Raw genomic sequence first — 19,451 nt, 5'->3', positions numbered from 1 at the left:
AAACGAGTGGCAACTCGGGGGCTGACTCCAGCCTGAGCCCCACCACTTCCTCTTCCTGCTGCATTTCCATTAGGCAGACCCCACCCTGCCCCTGATGCCAAGGACCTTGGTGGCTTGCCTCCAGCTGCCGCCCACTAGGCTGCACCTCCTCCATGGAAAATTGTGCCCTGCTGGCCATTTTCCTCCCCTACTTCCTCACATCCCAGGTCTGCTTTGCTCAGCCTCATGGGGTCTGGCACCTGGAGCCTGATCAAACCAGCTCCCCTGGCCCTCCGTGCCCCTCTGCCCCTCCCCAGGGGCCGTCAGGGTTGCAGGGCACTCAGTCTGCTGCTCTGACAATGCCAGAGGGGCTACCACTTTCAGGAAGCTGCATCTTTACTCTCCTCCCAAGTCAAGGTTGTCCTGGGTCCCCTAAGCACGGTGCTTCCAAAATCACTCCACCGAGAAACTTCAACCTTTCCACCCACCAGTGCTCCTCCCTGGAGAAGAAAGAGCCAGAAATAGCTGCTTCCAGGAAAGCCCAGCAGCCTGGGGCTGGGGGTGGAGACTCAGTCAAGTCTAATGGTGGCTTCTGCAGGGGCTGGTAGAGCCCATCCCACCAGCAGGAAGTTCACTCCAAGATCCCGGGCGATGACTCAGCCATGGTGGAGGGTGAGCTTCCTTCAAAGCCCAGGAGCCAGGCCTTGCTCTTCCCCAGGTAGACCCCCTTCCAGAGCCCATTCAAGAAGAGGAGGGGTCAGACAAGAAGCAGTGTTGGTGAAGATGTGGGGTCCCTGGAACCCACGTCCTTTGCTGGTGGGAATATAAAATGGTGCAGCTGCTGTGAAAAACAGTCTGGCAGTTCCCCAAATATAAATATAGAGTTACCATATGACCTAGCAATTCCACTCCTAGGTATGGACCCAAGAGGAATGAATGCACCTGTCCACACAAAGACTGATACACACATGTTTATAGTGGCATTATTTTCAGCAGCCCCCCAAGTGAAAACAACCCAAATGCCCACAATGATGAAGGGCTCAATCAAATGTGACATAGTCATAGAGCGGAATATTGTGTAGCCGTAAAAAGGAATGAAGTACTGGCACATGGTACACCACGGGTGAACCCTGAAAACTCCATGTTAAGCAAAAGACGCCAGTAACAAAGGACCACATACTGTGTGATTCCATTTATAGGAAATGTCCAGCAGAGGCAAATCCATAAAGATAAAAAGAGCAGATGAGTGATTTTCAGGGGCAGAGGGGAGCAGGGAATGAGGTATGACAGCTAATGAGTACAGGGTATCCTTTTGGGGTGATGGACATTTTGCAGAGTTAGATCAGAGTAACGCTTGGGCAATCTTGTGAAAGTGCTAGAGAAGACCACAAATTGCACACTTTAAAGGGGGAATTTTGTAGTACGCAAATGATACCTCGATTTGAAAAGGAAAACAAGGGGCTCCAAGCTGGCCTCAAGCATCCTGCTGTGAGCTCATTTCCCTGCCAGCCTGGTGGGGGGCGGGCCAGTTCAGCATCCGTCCCATCCATGCAGTGACATGGGGCTGAGGACAGTAGCCGGCACATAGTAGGTATTCAATCCTGCCTTAATGGAAGGGGAAGGAAGGAGGCAACTGGCCACTTGGCCCCACAAGATCTGGTCTCTGCCCACCTCTCCTGGCATCGTCCATCCTAACCACCATGGACCCTTGCAGGACCACCCATGCGCCCCCTTCTCTCTTGCATCTCTGGGCCTTCTCTTGTGCTATGCCCTCTGCCTGTCTTTCTCTCTTTCTCTGCCTTCATGTCATTTGGTTAATTCTTTTTTTTTTTTTTAGGGCCACACCCACAGCATATAGAAGTTACCAGGCTAGGGGTTGAATCAAGGTATCATGTAGCTGCCAGCCCACACCACAGCCACAGCAACGCAGGCTGTTGCAGAGCCTTATCTGTGACCTACACCACAGTTCACGGCAACACTGGATCCTTAACCCACTGAGTGGGGCCAGGGATCAAACCCGCATCCTCATGTTTACTAGTTGGATTCTTTACCACTGAGCCACAACGGAAACTCCTCATTTGGTTAAGTCTTAACCAGGTTTCAGCTGAAATGTCACTTCCTGCATGAAGCCTCCCCACGCTGGGCCAGGTACCCCTCCCATGTGGGTTCCCCACAAGAACACACCACCACAATGTAGTAGCTGGGTGTGGATTTGTTGTGTCTTTACAAGACTCTAAGCTTTGGAAGGGTGGGGGAGTAGGAACCACAAACTTTCTAGCTACTGTGATAAGGCTCCTGGTCAATATGTGACGACTACAGGAGTCGGTAGAACCTGCCTGGCCTCTACCCAAGCCTCAGGGCTGGCCAGAGCATCCTCTCTTGGGCTATTTTATGCTTTGTCCTCTGGACAACAACGCTTCCAGGTGGAGTCGCAGGCTTTCCATCTCAGAGAGAATCCTCATCCCTTGACATGTAAGGAGATCAGTTTCTCTCAGCATCTCTGATACCCGCATGACTGTGAGGACAAGATGGCCTAGGGTCCACCAGGCATGAAGCTATAATCTCCTTTCTAGAATCTCCATGCCCAGGGCACATGGCTGTGCAGGGCAGAAGTTACTGACATAGACTTGCATCAGCTACCCAGATGCCGCTGCACACATGTAACATACCTAGTATTAGGTGTAGGCCAGAAAAGTGATTTCAGACCCATTCTTTTTTATTTTTTTTATGTTTTTATACAGCTGCACCTGCAGCATATGGACATTCTTGGGTCAGGGGTCGAATCAGAGCTACAGCTGCTGGTCCACACCACAGCCACAGCAACACTGGATCTGAGCTGCGTCTGCGACCTACACTGCAGCTTGGCAACGCCGGACCCTTAACACACTGAGTGAGGCCAGGGATAGAACCCACATCTTCGCAGACACTATGTCAGGTTCTTAACCCGCTGAGCCTCAACAGGAACTCTGATTTCAGACCCTTTAGAATATAAGGCTCCATTGGAAAAATCTTGTCCATCTTCTTATCTGGGGTATCCAGCACCTAGAGTAAGAGCTCAACAAGCATTTGCTGAGAGAATGAACAAATAAAACACTGCTTTTCTTTTAAGAAAAACAACACTAAAGATACCAGGGAAATTGAACAAAATATGTACACCATCTAGATGAGGGAAACTATAAAACTCTGATGGATGAAATCAAAGAAAAATTAAATAAAGGGAGAGATATTCCATTTTCATGGATAGGAAGACTCGATACTGTCAATATGTGAGTTCTTCCCAACTTGATCTATAGATTCGATGCAATTCCAGTCAAAAACACAGCAAATTATTTTACGAATACACTGATTCTGAAGTGTATAATGAACGGCAAAAGACCCAGGTTAGACAATATGATATTAAAGGAGAAAAATAACGTTGGAGGGCTGACACTACCTTACTTCAAGACTTAGTTTAAAGCTACAGAAATCAAATCAGTGTGCTATTGGTGAAAGAGTAGACAAATCAATCAAGAGAACTGTACAGAGAGTCCAGCAACGGACCCACATAAACAGAGACAGCTCTCATCCATTGCTGGTGGGAATGTAACATGGTATGGCCACTTCTGATGGTTTCTTACAAAACTAAATACGCTCTTACCACCCAATCCAACAATCACACTCCTTCGTATTTAACCAAAGGAACAGAAAACCGTGTCCGTACAAAAACCTGCACACAGATATTTACAGCAGCTTTACTCATAATCACCAAAACTAGGAAGTAACCACGGTGTCCTTCCGTAGGTAAATGGATAAATGAATCATGGTACATCCAGACAAGGAACTATTATTCAGTGATGGAAAGAAATAAGCTATCCAGTTTAAATGCATATTACTAAGTAAATGGGAAAAGCTACATACTGTAGGATTCCAGCTATCTGACATTCTGGAAAAAGCAAAACTATGGAGACAGCAGGGATCGGTGGTTGCCAGGAGTTGGGGAGAGGGTAGGGATGAAGAGGCAGAGCACAAAGGATTTGGGGGGGCACTGAAAATACTCTACACGATAGCGTAATGATGGACACATATCATTATACCTTCATCCAAACCCACAGAATGTACAACACCAGAGAGAACCCCAATGTAAACAATCTTTGGCTGATTGGTCTTTGGGTGATTATGATGTGTCAGTGGAGGTTTATCAGTGGTAACAAATGGATCATAGCGTTGTTGATAATAGGGAGGCTCTGCGTGTATGGGGCTGGGGGTGTGGGTGGGAAATCTCTGTAGCCACGATTTTGCTGTGAAACTACAACTATTTAAAAAAAATACATGCATAAGAAATAAATAAGAAAATAAACAAAAAGAAACCAGGGAAACCTTTGTACAAAATAAGCTACAATTAACTCTCTTGAAAAACGCATAGTCTTTCTGAGACGTGGGGGTGGGGAAGGAATCACTTCCTAATGTAAGAGCAGACATTTAGGTACCAGATTTCCTCAAAGGGAGGGAGGACTATATTTAACTCATTTAATGTGGGGAATGTGGTTCTGCAAGATTTCCCCACCAAAGCTCCAAAGATGGTGCCTGTGTACACTGCCCCCTCTCCTTCTCCCTTCCTCTCCTTCCAGCTCCCTCGTCCTGCAGGTATATATATATATATATTTTTTTTTTCTTTTTGTCTTCTTTTTAGGGCCGCACCCATGGCATATGGAGGTTCCCAGGCTAGGGGTCCAATCGGAGCTGTAGCCGTCAACCTACACCACAGCCACAGCAACGCAGGATCCGAGCCACGTCTGCGACCTACACCACAGCTCACGGCAACCCTGGATCCTTAACCCACTGAACAAGGCCAGGGATCGAACCTGCGTCCTCGTGGATATTAGTTGGGTTCGTTTACCACTGAGCCACGATGGGAACTCCACCCTGTAGGTATCTTGTTCCCCCCCACCCCGACCCCATCGCTCAGGACTTTATCTCAGGAACTCAAGGTGAGGGTGCTCCGGGTCCAGAAACATGACTCTGAACTTCCCCATTCCATTCACGAACACATCAGACCCCAGTTGTGCCAGGTCCCTATTCGTCACTAATTTTCCTTCCAGAATTCTCCCAGCATCTTCCCCTGGAGCATCCCTGCTAACTCAGGAACCCAACCTCCCTTCTGCCCCGCAGAGCCTGGCCACCTGGGAACTCTCCAAGGTATTGGCTCTTATCCCAATTGCCCTCTCTCCCCAAATGCCCTGCACTCTTCTTGAATTCCTGATGCTCCCCCAATCCCATCTCTCTCACTTCCCTTCTCTTTCCACTTATCTCACCTCGATGTTTTGAATAGCCCAATTATTTTCATATCTCCATGCTGGCAACAGATAAAAATATTTCCAGCCGTCTAGGTAGGAGCTGCATACACGCAAATACTCAAATGGCTTCACAACCATCATCATAATATCTAACATTTATTGACTAATTTCTACATGTGAAGCGCTATGCTAAGACCTTACATGTCTCATCCCAGTTAATCCCTACAATAACCCTATGACTGAGGTGCTGTTATCAACTGATGCAAAAGAAGACATTATGATTTGCTCAAGCTCACTTGGCTAATGTGTTGAAACTCAATTCTGGCCTGGGTGATTCCAGGCCCCACTGGTGGTTCTGGCATTAACTAGGGACAAAAGAGCCTCACCCCAATACAACCAAGAAGAAAATCCATTCCTATCAATATTTAGGCAAAGAAAACAAGCTCCCTGTGAAGGGGGAAATGCCTCCAGCTCCCACCTGCCCAGGTTCAAGATGAACCTGCTGTCTGGTCTCCCTGACCCCCTTCTCCTGTCCTATAACCCCCGCCCCCGCCGCCCCATGCCTGTCTGCCCAGCTCCCAATTTTCTCCTCAAGATGCTGTGTCTTGCTTCTCTCCTTCAACCCAGGGTTAACACGGACAGGGACAAATTCCACTCTGGGTTTCCTTCTGCCTGTCTGGCCAAGGAAATTAAACACGATTTTTGAAAAACTTAAAGGTAACCACTGGAGAAATTAAAATCAGGATTTATCACATCAATGGAAAAGATAAAAGGAAATAAACATAGCATTCATGAAAGTCAAAAAGGAAAGAAGTAACATAGAAACACAAATGCCGCAAAGCAGGAAATAAGACGACCAAAATGCAAACATCTCACAATAAACAAAATCATTTATCCTCCCCTGCAAAGTAGTAAAAATTTCAACGCCAAAAAGAAAAACCAAAAACAAACCAACTGTGTCCTGTGAACCAGATATGCATCCCAACCAAATAGCAGAGAGACTGAAAATAAATGAAAGCTCAAACACAAAACAGGAGAATGCAAACACAAGGAAAATGGGGTTGGCAATAGCGCTATGATGTAGAATGGAATTAAGGGCAAGAAGAGGAGGTAATCAGCTTTAGGTTGATTTTAAAAAATACTTCAAAATGAAATCATAAACCAAAAGCAGATCAGTGGTTGCCCAGAGCCAGCAATGGGGTGGAGAAAATAATTATCAGTTAGAAAACCTTACAAAATCATTAGCAGCAAAGCAAAATTCAATGCAAGAAAAATGGTCAGTGTGTAAGTCAAAACCACAGTTTTTCCTAAGACTCTTCAACACATACACACCTTTAAAAATGATCAGGTGAGGGGAGAGTGGGCGTGGAGGCAAAGGTTATACACATTGCTTATCATTCAGAAATACTGGAAGCAACCCAAATGTCTAGATGTTTTGAGACAGCTTAGGCAAAATATGGGACATCCATATAATGGAATATTCCACAGCTGCTATCTTGGAGGAATTTTTAACGACATAGGAAAATGCTATAACATAGAATGGAAAAACAAAAAACCAAAACTATACATTCATTCAATGCAGTCTCAGTTGGAAAGGAACGCAGACACACATTTCTCACTGGAAAAAAAAATAAGGTATTAACTACAGTTATCAGTGATTTTTATTTTATGGTTGCCAGAATTTTCCAAACATTTAAAACTATGTACCTTTATAATCAGGATTTTCTAATTGCACTATAAAACAAAAACCCTCCACCAAATGATGAATGTAGGTCTTAGCACTACATTTCTGCTAAGAGTCTCTTGGGGAGAAATGAAGTTTCAAGCTGACTGACCACATGGAGGAGATTGTGAAGCTGAGATTCCTTGGGTAGGAAGTTAAACAGCAATAATAATAATAACCCCTTTGCATTGCAAAGAGGCTGGCAAAATGTGGCCCCATGGCCAAATCTTGCCCCTATGAACTGCCTGCATGTTAAGAATTTTTTCTGCAGTTTAAGAATTCAGCATCATCACTGCTGTGGCTTGGGTTTGATCCCTGGCCCGGGAACTTCCACATGAGGTGAGCATGGCCGAGAGAGAGAGAGAGAGAGAGGGAATGCTTTATGTATTTTTTTAATGGTTGGGGAAAAAAATCAAAAAAGAGTAATATTTTGTGACCCACGAAAATTATACGATAGGCAAATATCAGTGTCCGTAAGTGAAATTTAATTGAAATACACACTCTTCTATTTATGCGTGGCCTATGGCTGCTTTCTCTGTAGTAATAGAGTGTACGGCTCACAGAATCTGCAATATCTCTTATCTGGCCCTTTGCAGAAAAAGTTTGCTGATCTCTGGTGCAGCGCTTTTCCGCTAACAAAGCACATTGAAAACCACACAGTCACTTAATCCTCACAGTAAAAGTCTCAGCTAGGAGACAAAGAAATCAATGTATGGCCAAGGTGGACCATGGGACCGTGGCCAAGAGGGGCCTGAGCAGGTCAGGCTCAGTGTCTTCACCTGCCAAGGAATGAGGGGGGCACAAGCCCCCAGAAGCCAGCTGTCACTCACCTTTCTCCCCACCGTCTCACCCCCCACCCCAACTCAGCCGCCTCTCCCCCGCAGCCCTGAGAGCAGCCGAGTTTCCTGTCAAGAGCGTGACCTTCTGCAACCTGCACGGTGGAGGCTGCAGCTGCAAAAAAAAGCTGGTATTTTTATCCGGACCCTGCATCCTGTTTGCTGGCTGGGGGTTTTATTTGCTGGTATTTGGTTTTGTCATTGTTGATACGGAGGATCTGCCTTGTGGCAGCAGGCCGGAGACGTCTGTCTCCGGGTAGGGCACGCTGCCTGCCACCCAGGCCCACCTGTCCCAGGGCCCCAGTCTTCGTACTCTCCCCTCCTGCTGCACCATCTCTCAGGATGTCGAGATACCCAGCTTCTTCCTGCTCAGGAGCAGAAACCAGGACAGCTGGGTGGGCAGGGGGGAAGCAGGAGCATTTTTGCTGCAGGAAATGGAAAAATCCACTCTCTTATCAGAGAGGAGCTGGCTGCACTAGGAGAGGAGCAAGTCTGCAGGTTTTCCAGAGCTTCTGGAACCCACTGTTCTTAGCAAAAGAAGGCCCAGCTGGGAAAGGACCAGGGCAGCTTCTGGAGGCAGAGTTAAGTATATGGGACATGGGATCATTTGTTGGCAATATCCTCAGTTCTGGGACCTAGTAACAAATGGCAATGGATTGGTCTCAACCCTCCTGTCCCCAGGACTCAGCCAGACGTGGGAACCGAGAGCAGATACATCAGCGTCTAACCAGCCGGTGACAGCAGGAGCTCACAGCTGTTGAGCAGTTACTGCAGGCCTAGCCCTTTGCAGGAATTAGCTCACTGAGACCCTCCCACTGCCCTGGGCAGGAGAGAGGCTGCCTCTCTGATTGATGCTATTTTACAAATGTGGATACTGAGGCACAGTGAGTTTAATTAACTTGCCCCAGGTCATCTGGTAGGAGACTCCAGATGAATTCCATGCTTGCTCCACCATAATGATTTCAGTGCATGTCTTAGAGCTGAACCCGACCCCAGGTCTTGAGAGCTGGGGATCTGCAGCCCAGAGCCTTCCCGTTTCCGGTTCCGCCAGCACACTCGGAAGCAGGCTCTGAGCCAGAGGGATAAAGGGGCTGGTCCGTCCTTTGCTCTTTGCTACAATCATTCCCACCTTGGAGAGGGGTCACCAAAATGTACCGTTGAGGGACAGGAAGTCTACCTAAGCATTGCACCCGGCATGGAAACATGGGTGGAGGGGCTGAGAATTCAGACCTCATTTCCCAGTGATCCAACCCCAGGCACGTCATCTCCTCCATCTGAACCTCCATCTGGAAAAGAGGAGCTAGAGCCTCATACGCGTACCTGAGAGGTAGGTTATATTGATGTAAGAATTAATGTCATTATTTATTATTTGCTTATAGTATTATTACTATTATCATCTACCTAGTTGGCACTCCCCTCCCAGCAGGCATCCCATAGGGACATGAAGCCCAGGCTTCAAGCTCCAAGACACCAAACAGTGGCTCCATGGGCTGGACATCGTCGACGTCTTGTGGGCTGAGCAGCCAGTCTCCAAGATGCAGTCCTTCCGCCTAAGATGCGCTCTCACACCGTCGCTTCCCACACGGAACAGGACTGACTGACATGTGTCACCACAGAACGGTGTGTGACTGTGAGGCTGGGTCACAGAAGACCTTGCAGGTTCCATCCTGCTCCCTGGCCCACTCACTCTGGAGAAGAAGCTGCCTTGTTGTGAAGACACTGCAGCAGTCTTGGCAAGACCTCTTGGAGAGGGACTGAGGCCTCCTGCCAACAGCCATGCCAGAGCCATGGTGGAATCAGAGCTTGGAGCCCCAGTCAAGCGCCCTCAGGGGATGGGAGCCCTGGTGACACACTGACTACAACCTCACGAGAGACCCTGAGTCAGAACCACTCAGCCACCAGTCCAGGTCTCCTAGATGCTCGAGAAACTAAGCCCCCTTCCCTCCCAGCCAGTCGAATTTCTGTGAACCAGGGAAATTCTTCACTAAAGCCTACAGCTGACTAAGGGTTTCTATTTCCACCCACGGTGCTAAAGACACGTCAGTCGTCACCTTGGTCTCTTCTCTTGTTCTGGGGGCACGACCTCATCTTCCCCACTGTGTGAGGATGGGACCGGGTCTTGAGGCATCCTCTGAGCTGAGGTACCGTGGATGGGCTGGAGAGAGGTGGGGCAGGAGACAGCGGCCACATAGAGTTTCCTAAAGCACAGCCCTGAGTGTGCTTCTCTCCTGCTCAGAAACCTCCCATGGCTCCCCATTGCCTCGGCTCTGCCAGGAGCCAGCCCAGTGGTTCTCACGGTGTGGTCCCAGCAGCAACGGCATCACCTGGGAATTTGCTAGAAGCATAAATCCTGTGGCTCTACTTCAGACCTACTGGATCGGGAGCTCCGGGGGAGGGCCTGCAATCGATGGTTTGACACATCCTCCCACGCCACGAGTGACCCTGACGCTCCCTCTCCTCTCCCATTCCTTCCTGTGTCTCCGATGCTCTAGGAGCACCCAACTCCTCTTCCCCCTTCCTCCTTCCCCACAAATATCCACGAGGCACCAACTCCGTGCCAGGTGTGAGCACAAAGCAGTGAACAAGGCAGACTCCAGCCCTGCCCTCCCTGAGCCTGCACTCTGCCCTGCCCTCAGTCTGGAATATCCCTCCCTTCCTGCCACCAACTAGGTCCCCAACCAGCCCCCATACCAGTGCAGGAGACACTCAACAATCACAAACATTGAGCAAATATTCAGTGTGCTGAAGCATACATGAAGGAAGGTACCACTTCCTTGACCCTGAATTAAGTGCCCTCAGCAGCCAGGGTGCCCCTCACCCTTCACGGTGGCCCGTAAGGTGCCACCTGCCGCGCAGGGCTGTGGGGCTCTCTGGATGTGCAAAACCTCGACTGAAATATTTGCGCTGAGTGTAACACGCACACTGGACTGACCTGGAAGATTTAGAACCAAAAAAAAAAAAAGACAGAAAATGTCTCAGTAATTTTTTGTACTGATTATATGCTGAAAGAATAGATTAAGTTAAAGAAAATGTTATACAAATCAATTTCGCCCATTTCTTTTCTGCTTAAAGGTAGCTGCTAGAAAATTTTAAGTTAAGTATGTGGCTCTTACTTTTTTTCCTGTTGACCAGCACTGAGCTGGATTGTAAATATTTAGTCCCAGGACCACAGGCTCCATGAGGGAATTTCTGTCTGTCTGTCTGTCCATCCTTCCTTCCTCCCTCCCTTCCTTCCTCGATTTCTCCCTCCCCTTCCTCCTCCTCCCTCCTTCCCAAAAACATTTATCGGACATCTGCTCTTGACTCTCATCATGAGACTGGCACAAAGTAGGTGCCAACAGCGTTCGCTGAAAGCAGAAACCAGAATGCAGACTGACGCCACAGGTGACCTTGAGGGCCTTTCTCTCCTATTTAATTCCCATACCTGCTTGTTTGGGTGTAGTTTCCCCATTCCATGTCAAAAAAAGCCAAATGCCAAAGATGTCCTTACATAATTCAAGGTTGGGATCAGCTTTCCTCTTGCATTCAGGGCTCAAGTGCCCTCCCGTCCTGGGGCCAGGACTCCAAGTGCAGTACACTTTGTTCTGGAAGCTCCAGAAGACTGGCCAGGGCATGGATCTGGCCTTGGAATTTTAGTGCCAAGCTCTCCAGTGAGGGGAGGGCACCAGGTGGAGCCACGCACTGCACCCTGACCATCCCCCTCCACCCCCCACGGGCCTGGGAGGATGAGGGTGCACGTGCATCATTGAGAACCAGGCTTCCAAACCTGCTCTGGGCCCTGGGCAAAAGTCACTGTGGGTATTACAGGTCCCAGAATCTCAGACTCAGCTGCCCCCGACCACACCCTTACCCAGTTCCCACGCCCCCCCAGCCCTCCAGTTTGAGAGACTGTAAGACACTGGGATGAGGAGTTCCCGTTGTGGCTCAGTTGGTTAAGAACCCGACTAGTATCCATGAGGATGTGGGTTTGAGCCCTGGCCTCACTCATTGGGTTAAGGACCCAGTGTTGCCACAAGTTGCAGGTGTAGGTCACAGATGTGGCTCTCTTCTGGCGTTGCTGTGGTTGTGGTATAAGCCGGCAGCGACTGCTCCGACTTGCCCCCAGCCTGGTAATTTCCACATGCTGCAAGTGTGGCTGTAAAAAGAGATTAAAAAAAAAAAAAAGACACCTGTATGAGCCACAATATCCTGGAGGAGCTGCCCTTTGGAGCTGGGAAGGCAGCAAGAAGGTTGGCCTTTCATGTCCCGGGACCTGCTCACAGCGAACACGCGGTCATGGCCACTGCACTACAGCCCGTCAGCCAGCAGTATCCTCCCTCATGCTTTCCCACTGGTTTCACACCCTTCCCAACTTAGCACTGAACCCCCAGAGGCTTTCCCTGCCCCAGGACCTTTGCTTATGCTATTATTTCTGCCTAGCATGCGCTCCTCTAGCTCAAACTCTATCTTGCCACATGGCTGGCTCCTTCTCACCCTTCAGGTCTCCTAAAGGTCACCTCCTTGGAGAGAATTTCCCTGACTGACCCCTCTCCCCAAATCTATCACAGTCATTTTTTTTCTACCAAAGCACCCTTATCTGTTCCTTCATAACAGGGAACTTCGAGGTGGGAGACCGAATTGCCACCTTTGCCTTAAAGAATCGTTTCTTCTCCTTTGATATACCCCATGGCCATGACCTGTTCTCTCAGGCACTCAGACCACACACCTCAAATATCCTCATGCATAGGTCGAGAGAAAGAAGCTTCACACACAGGAGTACAGGCTGTGACTCCATTTGCAAGATGTTCTAGAACAAACAAAACTAACCATATACTCTTCACACCCACTAGGGTGGCTATAATCAGAAAGCAGACAGTCATAAGTGTTGACAAGGATGTGGAAGAACTGGAATCTCATACATTGCTGGTGGGAATGCAAAATGGTGCATCTGGAAAATAGTCTGGCCGTTCCCCAAAAAGTTAAACATAGGATTACCACATGACCTAGCAATTCCACTCCTAGGTACAGACCCCAAATAATATAAACTGCAAGAACTCAAATACCTGTACATTCATGTCTATAGCAGCACTATTCACAACAGCCAAAAAAAAAAAAAAAAAAATAGCCAAAAGGTAGAAACAACCCAAGTGTGTACACACATTAGGGCACAAAAAGGACTGAGGTAGTGACACATGCTACAGTGTGTCCCTTGAGAATGACCCTTGAGAACCTGGTGCTGAGTGAAAGAAGTCAGACTCAAAAAGGTTACGTATTGTATGACTCCATTTATATGAAATTTCCAGAACAGGTAAGCAGATTTGTGGTTGCCAGGGGCTAGAAGAAGAGAGGAAATAAACAGCGCCTGCTCAATGGGCAGAGCTGCCTTTTGGGAGGATGGAAAGGTTTTGGAATGAGACAAAGGTGGTGGTTATACAACATTGTGAATGTACTAAATGCCACTGAGCTGTTCACTTTAAAAATCATGACTTTTAGGAGTTCCCGTTGTGGCACAGTGGTTAATGAATCCGACTGGGAACCATGAAGTTGCGGGTTCGGTCCCTGCCCTTGCTCAGTGGGTTAACGATCCGGCGTTGCCATGAGCTGTGGTGTAGGTTGCAGACACGGCTCGGGTCCCGCGTTGCTGTGGCTCTGGCGTAGGCCGGTGGCTACGGCTCCGATTAGACCCCTAGCCTGGGAACCTCCATATGCTGCGGGTGCGGCCCAAGAAATAGCAACAACAACAACAACAACAACAACAACAAAAAAAGACAAAGAAAAATAAAAATCATGACTTTTATGTTATGTGGGTTTGACCTCAAAAAGCCAAAAAAAAAAAAAAAAAATACAACTAACCGGCAGTGGTTAAAAAATTATCAGAGCAGTACTTGCCTGAGAGGAGGTAGAGAACAGTTGGGAAGGGGCTTGAGGGAACTTTCTGGAATGATGATAATGTTCTAGACCATCACTGTTCAGCAGAAATATAATAATATGTAATTTTCTGGTAGGAACATTAAAAAAGAACCAGGTGAAATTTTAATAATATATTTTATTTAATATATTTTATCTAATCCCCAAACTCATATATACACACACACATATATATATTTGTCTTTTTAGGGCCGTACCCATGGCATATGGAAGTTCCCAGGCTAGGGGCTGAATTGGAGCTGCAGCTACCGGCCTACACTACAGCCACAGCAATGCCAGATCCAAGCCTCACCTGTGACCTGAGCCACAGCTTTCAGCAACACCAGATCCTTAACCCACTGAGCAAGGTCATGGATCGAAGCTGCAATCTCATGGACACTAGTCAGGTTCTTAACCTACTGAGCCACAATGGGAACTTCCAGAGCGCCAAAATATTGCCACTTCAATATGTCATCAATATTTTAAAGTTGTATATCCTGACTGTGTGTGCAGTGGTCACACAAGTCTACATCTGTGATTTAAAAAGACTGCCAAGAGCTAAATACACACACACACAGACTCACAGACACACACATACACAAAGGGGGGGATGAAAACAGGCAAAATCTGGATAGGGCTGAGGAACCGTATCAAGTTCCTGGTTGTGCTCCTACAGTTTTGGAAGATGTAGTTGCCACTGGGGTAAACTAGGTGAAGGGTAGAAGGGATTTCTCTGTTATTTTTTCAATCTGCATTTGGGTAAAAATATCTCAGACTAACAAGGCCTGGGCTCTATCCACTGGGGCGGGGCTGTGGACTTAGAGATGAGGGGCAGAAGGGCTGTGGGCATGCGGCTGATCCCAGGCACTGGCCAGATGTACATATTGGGTTGAGCCAAAACAGATGCAGCCCTTGCCTTGCTGGGGGTCAGAGACACCGAGATGCCCCGAAACCAGACAACCACTCTAATGGACGGAATGCTGCCATGAGGGTACACGAAAGGGACCCCACCTGGTCGGGGCTCAGCACAGTTACAAGACGGCAACTTTAGGGCTAAACATCCCCGGACATAATGGAAGAATGATGACAGCTGAGAGCTGGCATGTACTGAAACCTTCCTCTGGGCTGGACACTATGTTAAAGCCAGGCTTCCTTTAGTCCTTGGAACAACACTTTTAAGTCCATAACACCATGATAGTAATTGGTATTATTATTTCCATTTAACCAAAAGGAAAACCAAGGTAGAAGCAGCTGAATGATTTGACCAAAGTCACCCAGTAAGCAGAGGAGCTGGGATCGGAGCCCAGATTGTCTCGCTCTGGAGCCCCAGGTCTGACCCATGCACTTTGGCGATTCCTGGGCTGGACCACACAAGAAGCTGGTCCTCTGTCCGTGGTGGATCTTTAACCATCCCCACCCTCTAGAAGCACTTCCTCGGGCACCCGCATCAGCAGCAGGTTGAATGTTTGAGCATTAACACGCTGACGAGGCCAGAGGAGCCATGACCACAGTGCCCTCTGACCATCAGCCTTAGGGCAAGCTGCAGCCTGTGTGTGTGTGTGTATGTGTGTGTGTGTGTGTGTGTGTGTGTGTGTGTCCCTCTGGGCCCAGCATTGCCCCCTCCTCAAGTCTCTTTTAAAAACGTCAGCTTCTATCAATGCAAAGACTATGGTGATAATAAAAGAGTACAGGAGACAGTTGGCATTCAAGGAAAAAAAGTAAAAATAGCAGTTTCTCTATCAACTGATGAACAGATAAACAAAGTATGGCATATCATTTAACAGACTTTTTTTCATTGGCCGTGTCAGCAGCATGCAGGAGTTTCTGGGCCAGCGATTGGATCTGAGCCATAGCAGTGACAATGCCGAATCCTTAACTGGTGGGCCACCAGGGAACTCCTCAACAGACTATTATCCAAATGTAAAAAGGAATGAAGTGCTGGACCATGCCACAACATGGATGAACCTGCAAAGATTATATTAAGTAAATGAAGCCAGACACAAAAGCTCCCACATGGTATGATTCCATTTATACAAAATGTCCAGAATAGGCAAGTCCACAGAGACAAAACGCAGACTGGTGTTTGGCAGGGACTGGGGCGGGGGGGAATCTGGGGAGTAACTACCTACACCACAGCTCACAGCAACGCCGGGTCCTTAACCCACTGAGCAAGGCCAGGGATCGAACCCGCAACCTCATGGTTCCTAGTCGGATTCGTTAACCACTGCGCCACAACGGGAACTCCTACTTCAATTTTTTAAAAAAGAAAAACAGTAGTTTCCAGACTGTGGGATGCTCTAACTCCACAGTGTATATGCCCTGACTGCTAACACAGCTGGGTAGAGCTGGGCTCTAGGTCGGGGAGGCCCACCCTCCATGCCAGGCTGTGCCCACCCTGTGGGGAAAAGATGTACCTTGCCCCACAGCCCGGACATCTACACTTGAGGGGAAAGCAAGCAGCCCCACTTCGTGACAGGTGTCCAGAGGCTCACCATGAGAGCACTGGGGAGCCAGCTGTCCTATCCGTGGGACACCTACTAAGTGCAAGGTGCTCGGCAGTGATCTCATTTAATCCCCACCAGAACCCCCAAAATATGTGCTATTGTCGCTCTGTCTTACGGACAAGGGAAAGAGGCTCGGGAGTCAAGTGCACTGCTGGTGTTCACCTTGCAAGTAAGTGGTAGGACCCATGGGCACCCGCTCTTCCCACTGCACAGGCACTTGAAGGGCTTTGGTACAGGTGATGCCGCAAAGGACGCAGCATCAGGCGGGGCATGGGGCAGGTGCCCATCAGAGGTCAGAAGTCTGTGTCCCAGGGTGGGGCACAGGCTGAGGGGCCCAGGGGGGCAGAGTGTGCTAAGTGGAGCTCCTGCTTCTTCCTCAGGTCTCCCCGCACCCCAGGCCCACAGCCGTCTCACACCGGCTGGGTTCCACTAGGTGCTTCCCGGGGCTGGAAAGGGTAAGATTTGTCTCACCCACTAAATTGGAAACGTAGGCCATTCTGAATTTCAGTCTGGCTAAGGGGACAGAGCCCGAGGGACAGACAGCCTTGCGGGACTGGAGCTGAGGCCACCGGCATGATTTCAGGCCAACCCAGCCCATTAAATGGTGTTTTCCCAGCCAGAAGGAGGCCAGGCTAATTAAGTGGAATGCGCCAGTCTGTAAATCGATTTCTGCGTGCCAGGAGCTCCCAAACTGGGTCAGAGACTGTTAGTCCCTCAGAGTCACCCAGAAACGCCTACTGCTTTTCTGCCTGGCTCTCTGCAGATCCATCTAGGCCCAACACACTACCACCAGGGTGGCACCTGGGTCAGGTCACTGACCAAGCTCTTACTCTCCAACTGCCCAGCCCACCCCAATGGGCACTGCATTCCTCTGGGGAGAAGCCGGTCCCCACAATGGTGGGCTCAGAGGTTCAGGGTGAGTGGGGGCAGGGGTGAGGAAGGGAGGGCATGGCTATGTATCACAAGCAGTTCAAGATCAAGGCCTCTGGGGCTGTGAGCTCAGCTCATGGGCAAGGCCCAGCAGACTCACTAATGAGAAGAGAAAGAACTGGCCCAAAACAAAGTCCAATAGTGGCATCTTCGGGGCTAAAAATTACCAGCCGGAAGGCCCAGGCTGAGGGGCAGAGCTCAGACAAGGCCTTCACCAGAAGCCATCAACCATGGCCCAGATCAATGCCAGAGACACCCTAAGAGCAGCGACTCTGTTTGTCAGGGGCTTGCTATGTGCCAGGAAGTGTACCCACACACATGACACACCTTTCCTTTGTTAAACCTCACAGCTTCCTGTTTGCATCTCCAGTTTACAAGATGGTAAAACTGAGGCTCAGAGAGATGGAGTGACTTGCCCACGGCCATCTCTGGTGGTCTGGTTGACTGGTGGACTCTCAAATCCTCCCTCCATCTCCTGTCCTAGCTCTTGGCTCAGGGGAAAAATCTCACAGTGCATCCTCAGTGGCCAACCAGGCTTCGGGGACTTCACCGAGCCTTGGAATCTGATGGACTCTTTATTGAGTCATGCAGTGAGCCTCCGGGGTCAGTGCTCAACCTAGTCACGCTGGAGGAGCCTGTGGATATACTCTAAGGCTCAGGGCCCGGACCAGTGGGGATGCAATGAAGGGGAGGCTCAGGGGCCCATCCAAAGGAGACAGTGACAAGGAGGCAGGTTCCAAGGGGGCTTGGAGGGTTTCATAAGTCAAAGAAGCCTGGTTAGGCTGGAACTTTCAGTGGCCGGCAAGCATCTGGCCCTGGGGCAATGGCTGCTGCTCGGACTGAGGGGCTTGCAAGCTAAGGGTATGGGCTGGCTCTCTGTGGCCAACTGGGGAGAGTCTAAGAGCCCATAGGTGGGAGGGGTGAGAACGCAAGTGAGAGCAGACCGAGAAGGCTGGCGGCTGGGAAAGGGAAACTGCAGCTGGATAACAGCGCCCTGATATGGGGCTGCACCGTTACACTCCGCTCCTGCCTCCCCACAAAACCGGCAGTACAACCTGCAACTACTTCCCACCCAGAAAGCACAACAGCGACAACAAAATGTTTGTTTCCACTTCGGCGCTATTATAAGTAATGTGGCTATGGACATTCACGCACCGGTACTGGTATCGACACATGTTTTCATTTCTCATGGGTAAATACCTAAGAGTGGAATTGCTGGTGGAAATTTTTGTGAAATAAAACATCCTCGGAGTTCCCGTCATGGCACAGTGGTTAACGAATCCGACTAGGATTCGTTGCGGGTTCCTAGTTGCGGGTTCGATCCCTGGCCTTGCTCAGTGGGTTAAGGATCCGGCGTTGCCGTGAGCTATGGTGTAGGTTGCAGACGTGGCTCAGATCCTGTGTTGCTGTGGCTCTGACGTAGACCAGCAGTAACAGCTCTGATTAGACCCCTAGCCTGGGAATCTCCATATGCTGTGGGAAGTGGCCCTAGAAGAGGCAAAAAGACAAAAAAAAAAAAAAAGAAAGAAAGGAAAAAAAAAATCCTCTTCTTATCTGGTACCACCCAGCAAAAAGAGAGGAATTATTCTTTCTTGAGCACTTACTCTATGCAATTATTGTTTAAGGTACACTCATGCACACAGCTGGACTTCATTTTCACAGTTTCATTGAGGCAGCTATTATTACTACAGCCACTATCCAGATGCAAAAACTGAGGTGCAGACAGGAAAGACAGCTTGCCCAGAGTCACACAGATAGTGTTGAGGAGACAGAACATGAACCTGGGACACGTCTCGTTCTTTCCATCATCAAAGGGGGCACTGGGTGGGGGCCACGGCTTGCGGGGAGACAGAAATGGGAGCATGGGAAGCCCGTGCCCTCAGCCACACCGAGCGCAGTGGGGCCTGCTCTGCAGGAGCCTACGGTTGTCTGGGGAGTCGAATGTATCCACAGGGACCTTTGGGCTGAGGCAGAATGAAACCGGCCAAGGTCGGGCTCTACAGACCAGAGGGGAAGTAAGAGGTGCAGCGTCTCTCTGTGGTCAGACCACAGTTGGCTCAGGACCAGGAAGTCGGGGAACTTCTCCATTTCCACACCTTTGGTACTCTCTCTGTGCTGTGGTTGGTGAGGACAAGAGAAGCAACTCACATCCAAGGAGACCTTCCTGGGGGTCCCCATGGCTGGGAAGCTCCTGTCCTGAGCCAGGAGAGTCGGGAAATTCACTCTACATGATTAGAGCCATGCAGTCTTTAAAGCCCAGGCGACCCATGAGAGCCCAGTGCCCCTGTGGGTAACTTCAGGGACTTGATTAATAAGCCCA

The 19,451-nt window shown here is 49.1% G+C and overlaps 1 protein-coding gene across 2 annotated transcripts in view; it reads right to left on the bottom strand.

The window, feature by feature from the left end:
* The window catches only part of PPP1R16B (protein phosphatase 1 regulatory subunit 16B), a 112,975-nt gene that overhangs the window by 38,526 nt on the left and 54,998 nt on the right, over positions 1–19,451 (bottom strand). The window contains exon 1 of one of the 2 annotated variants that reach the window (XM_021078075.1): positions 11,236–11,645. The exons of the other annotated variant lie outside the window; for it this stretch is intronic. Within the exon in view, the coding sequence (XP_020933734.1) occupies positions 11,236–11,425 (190 nt within the window). The 5' untranslated portion in view covers positions 11,426–11,645. Of the gene's footprint in view, positions 1–11,235; positions 11,646–19,451 lie in introns of those variants that run through there. 2 annotated transcript variants of the gene reach the window in all.

The sequence above is a fragment of the Sus scrofa genome, chromosome 17 (genome assembly GCF_000003025.6).
Source record: "Sus scrofa isolate TJ Tabasco breed Duroc chromosome 17, Sscrofa11.1, whole genome shotgun sequence".
In the NCBI taxonomy this organism is placed as follows: Eukaryota; Metazoa; Chordata; class Mammalia; order Artiodactyla; family Suidae; genus Sus; species Sus scrofa.
The sequence above is the reverse complement of the archived record's forward strand: the minus strand, read 5'-3'. Positions and strand labels throughout refer to the sequence as shown.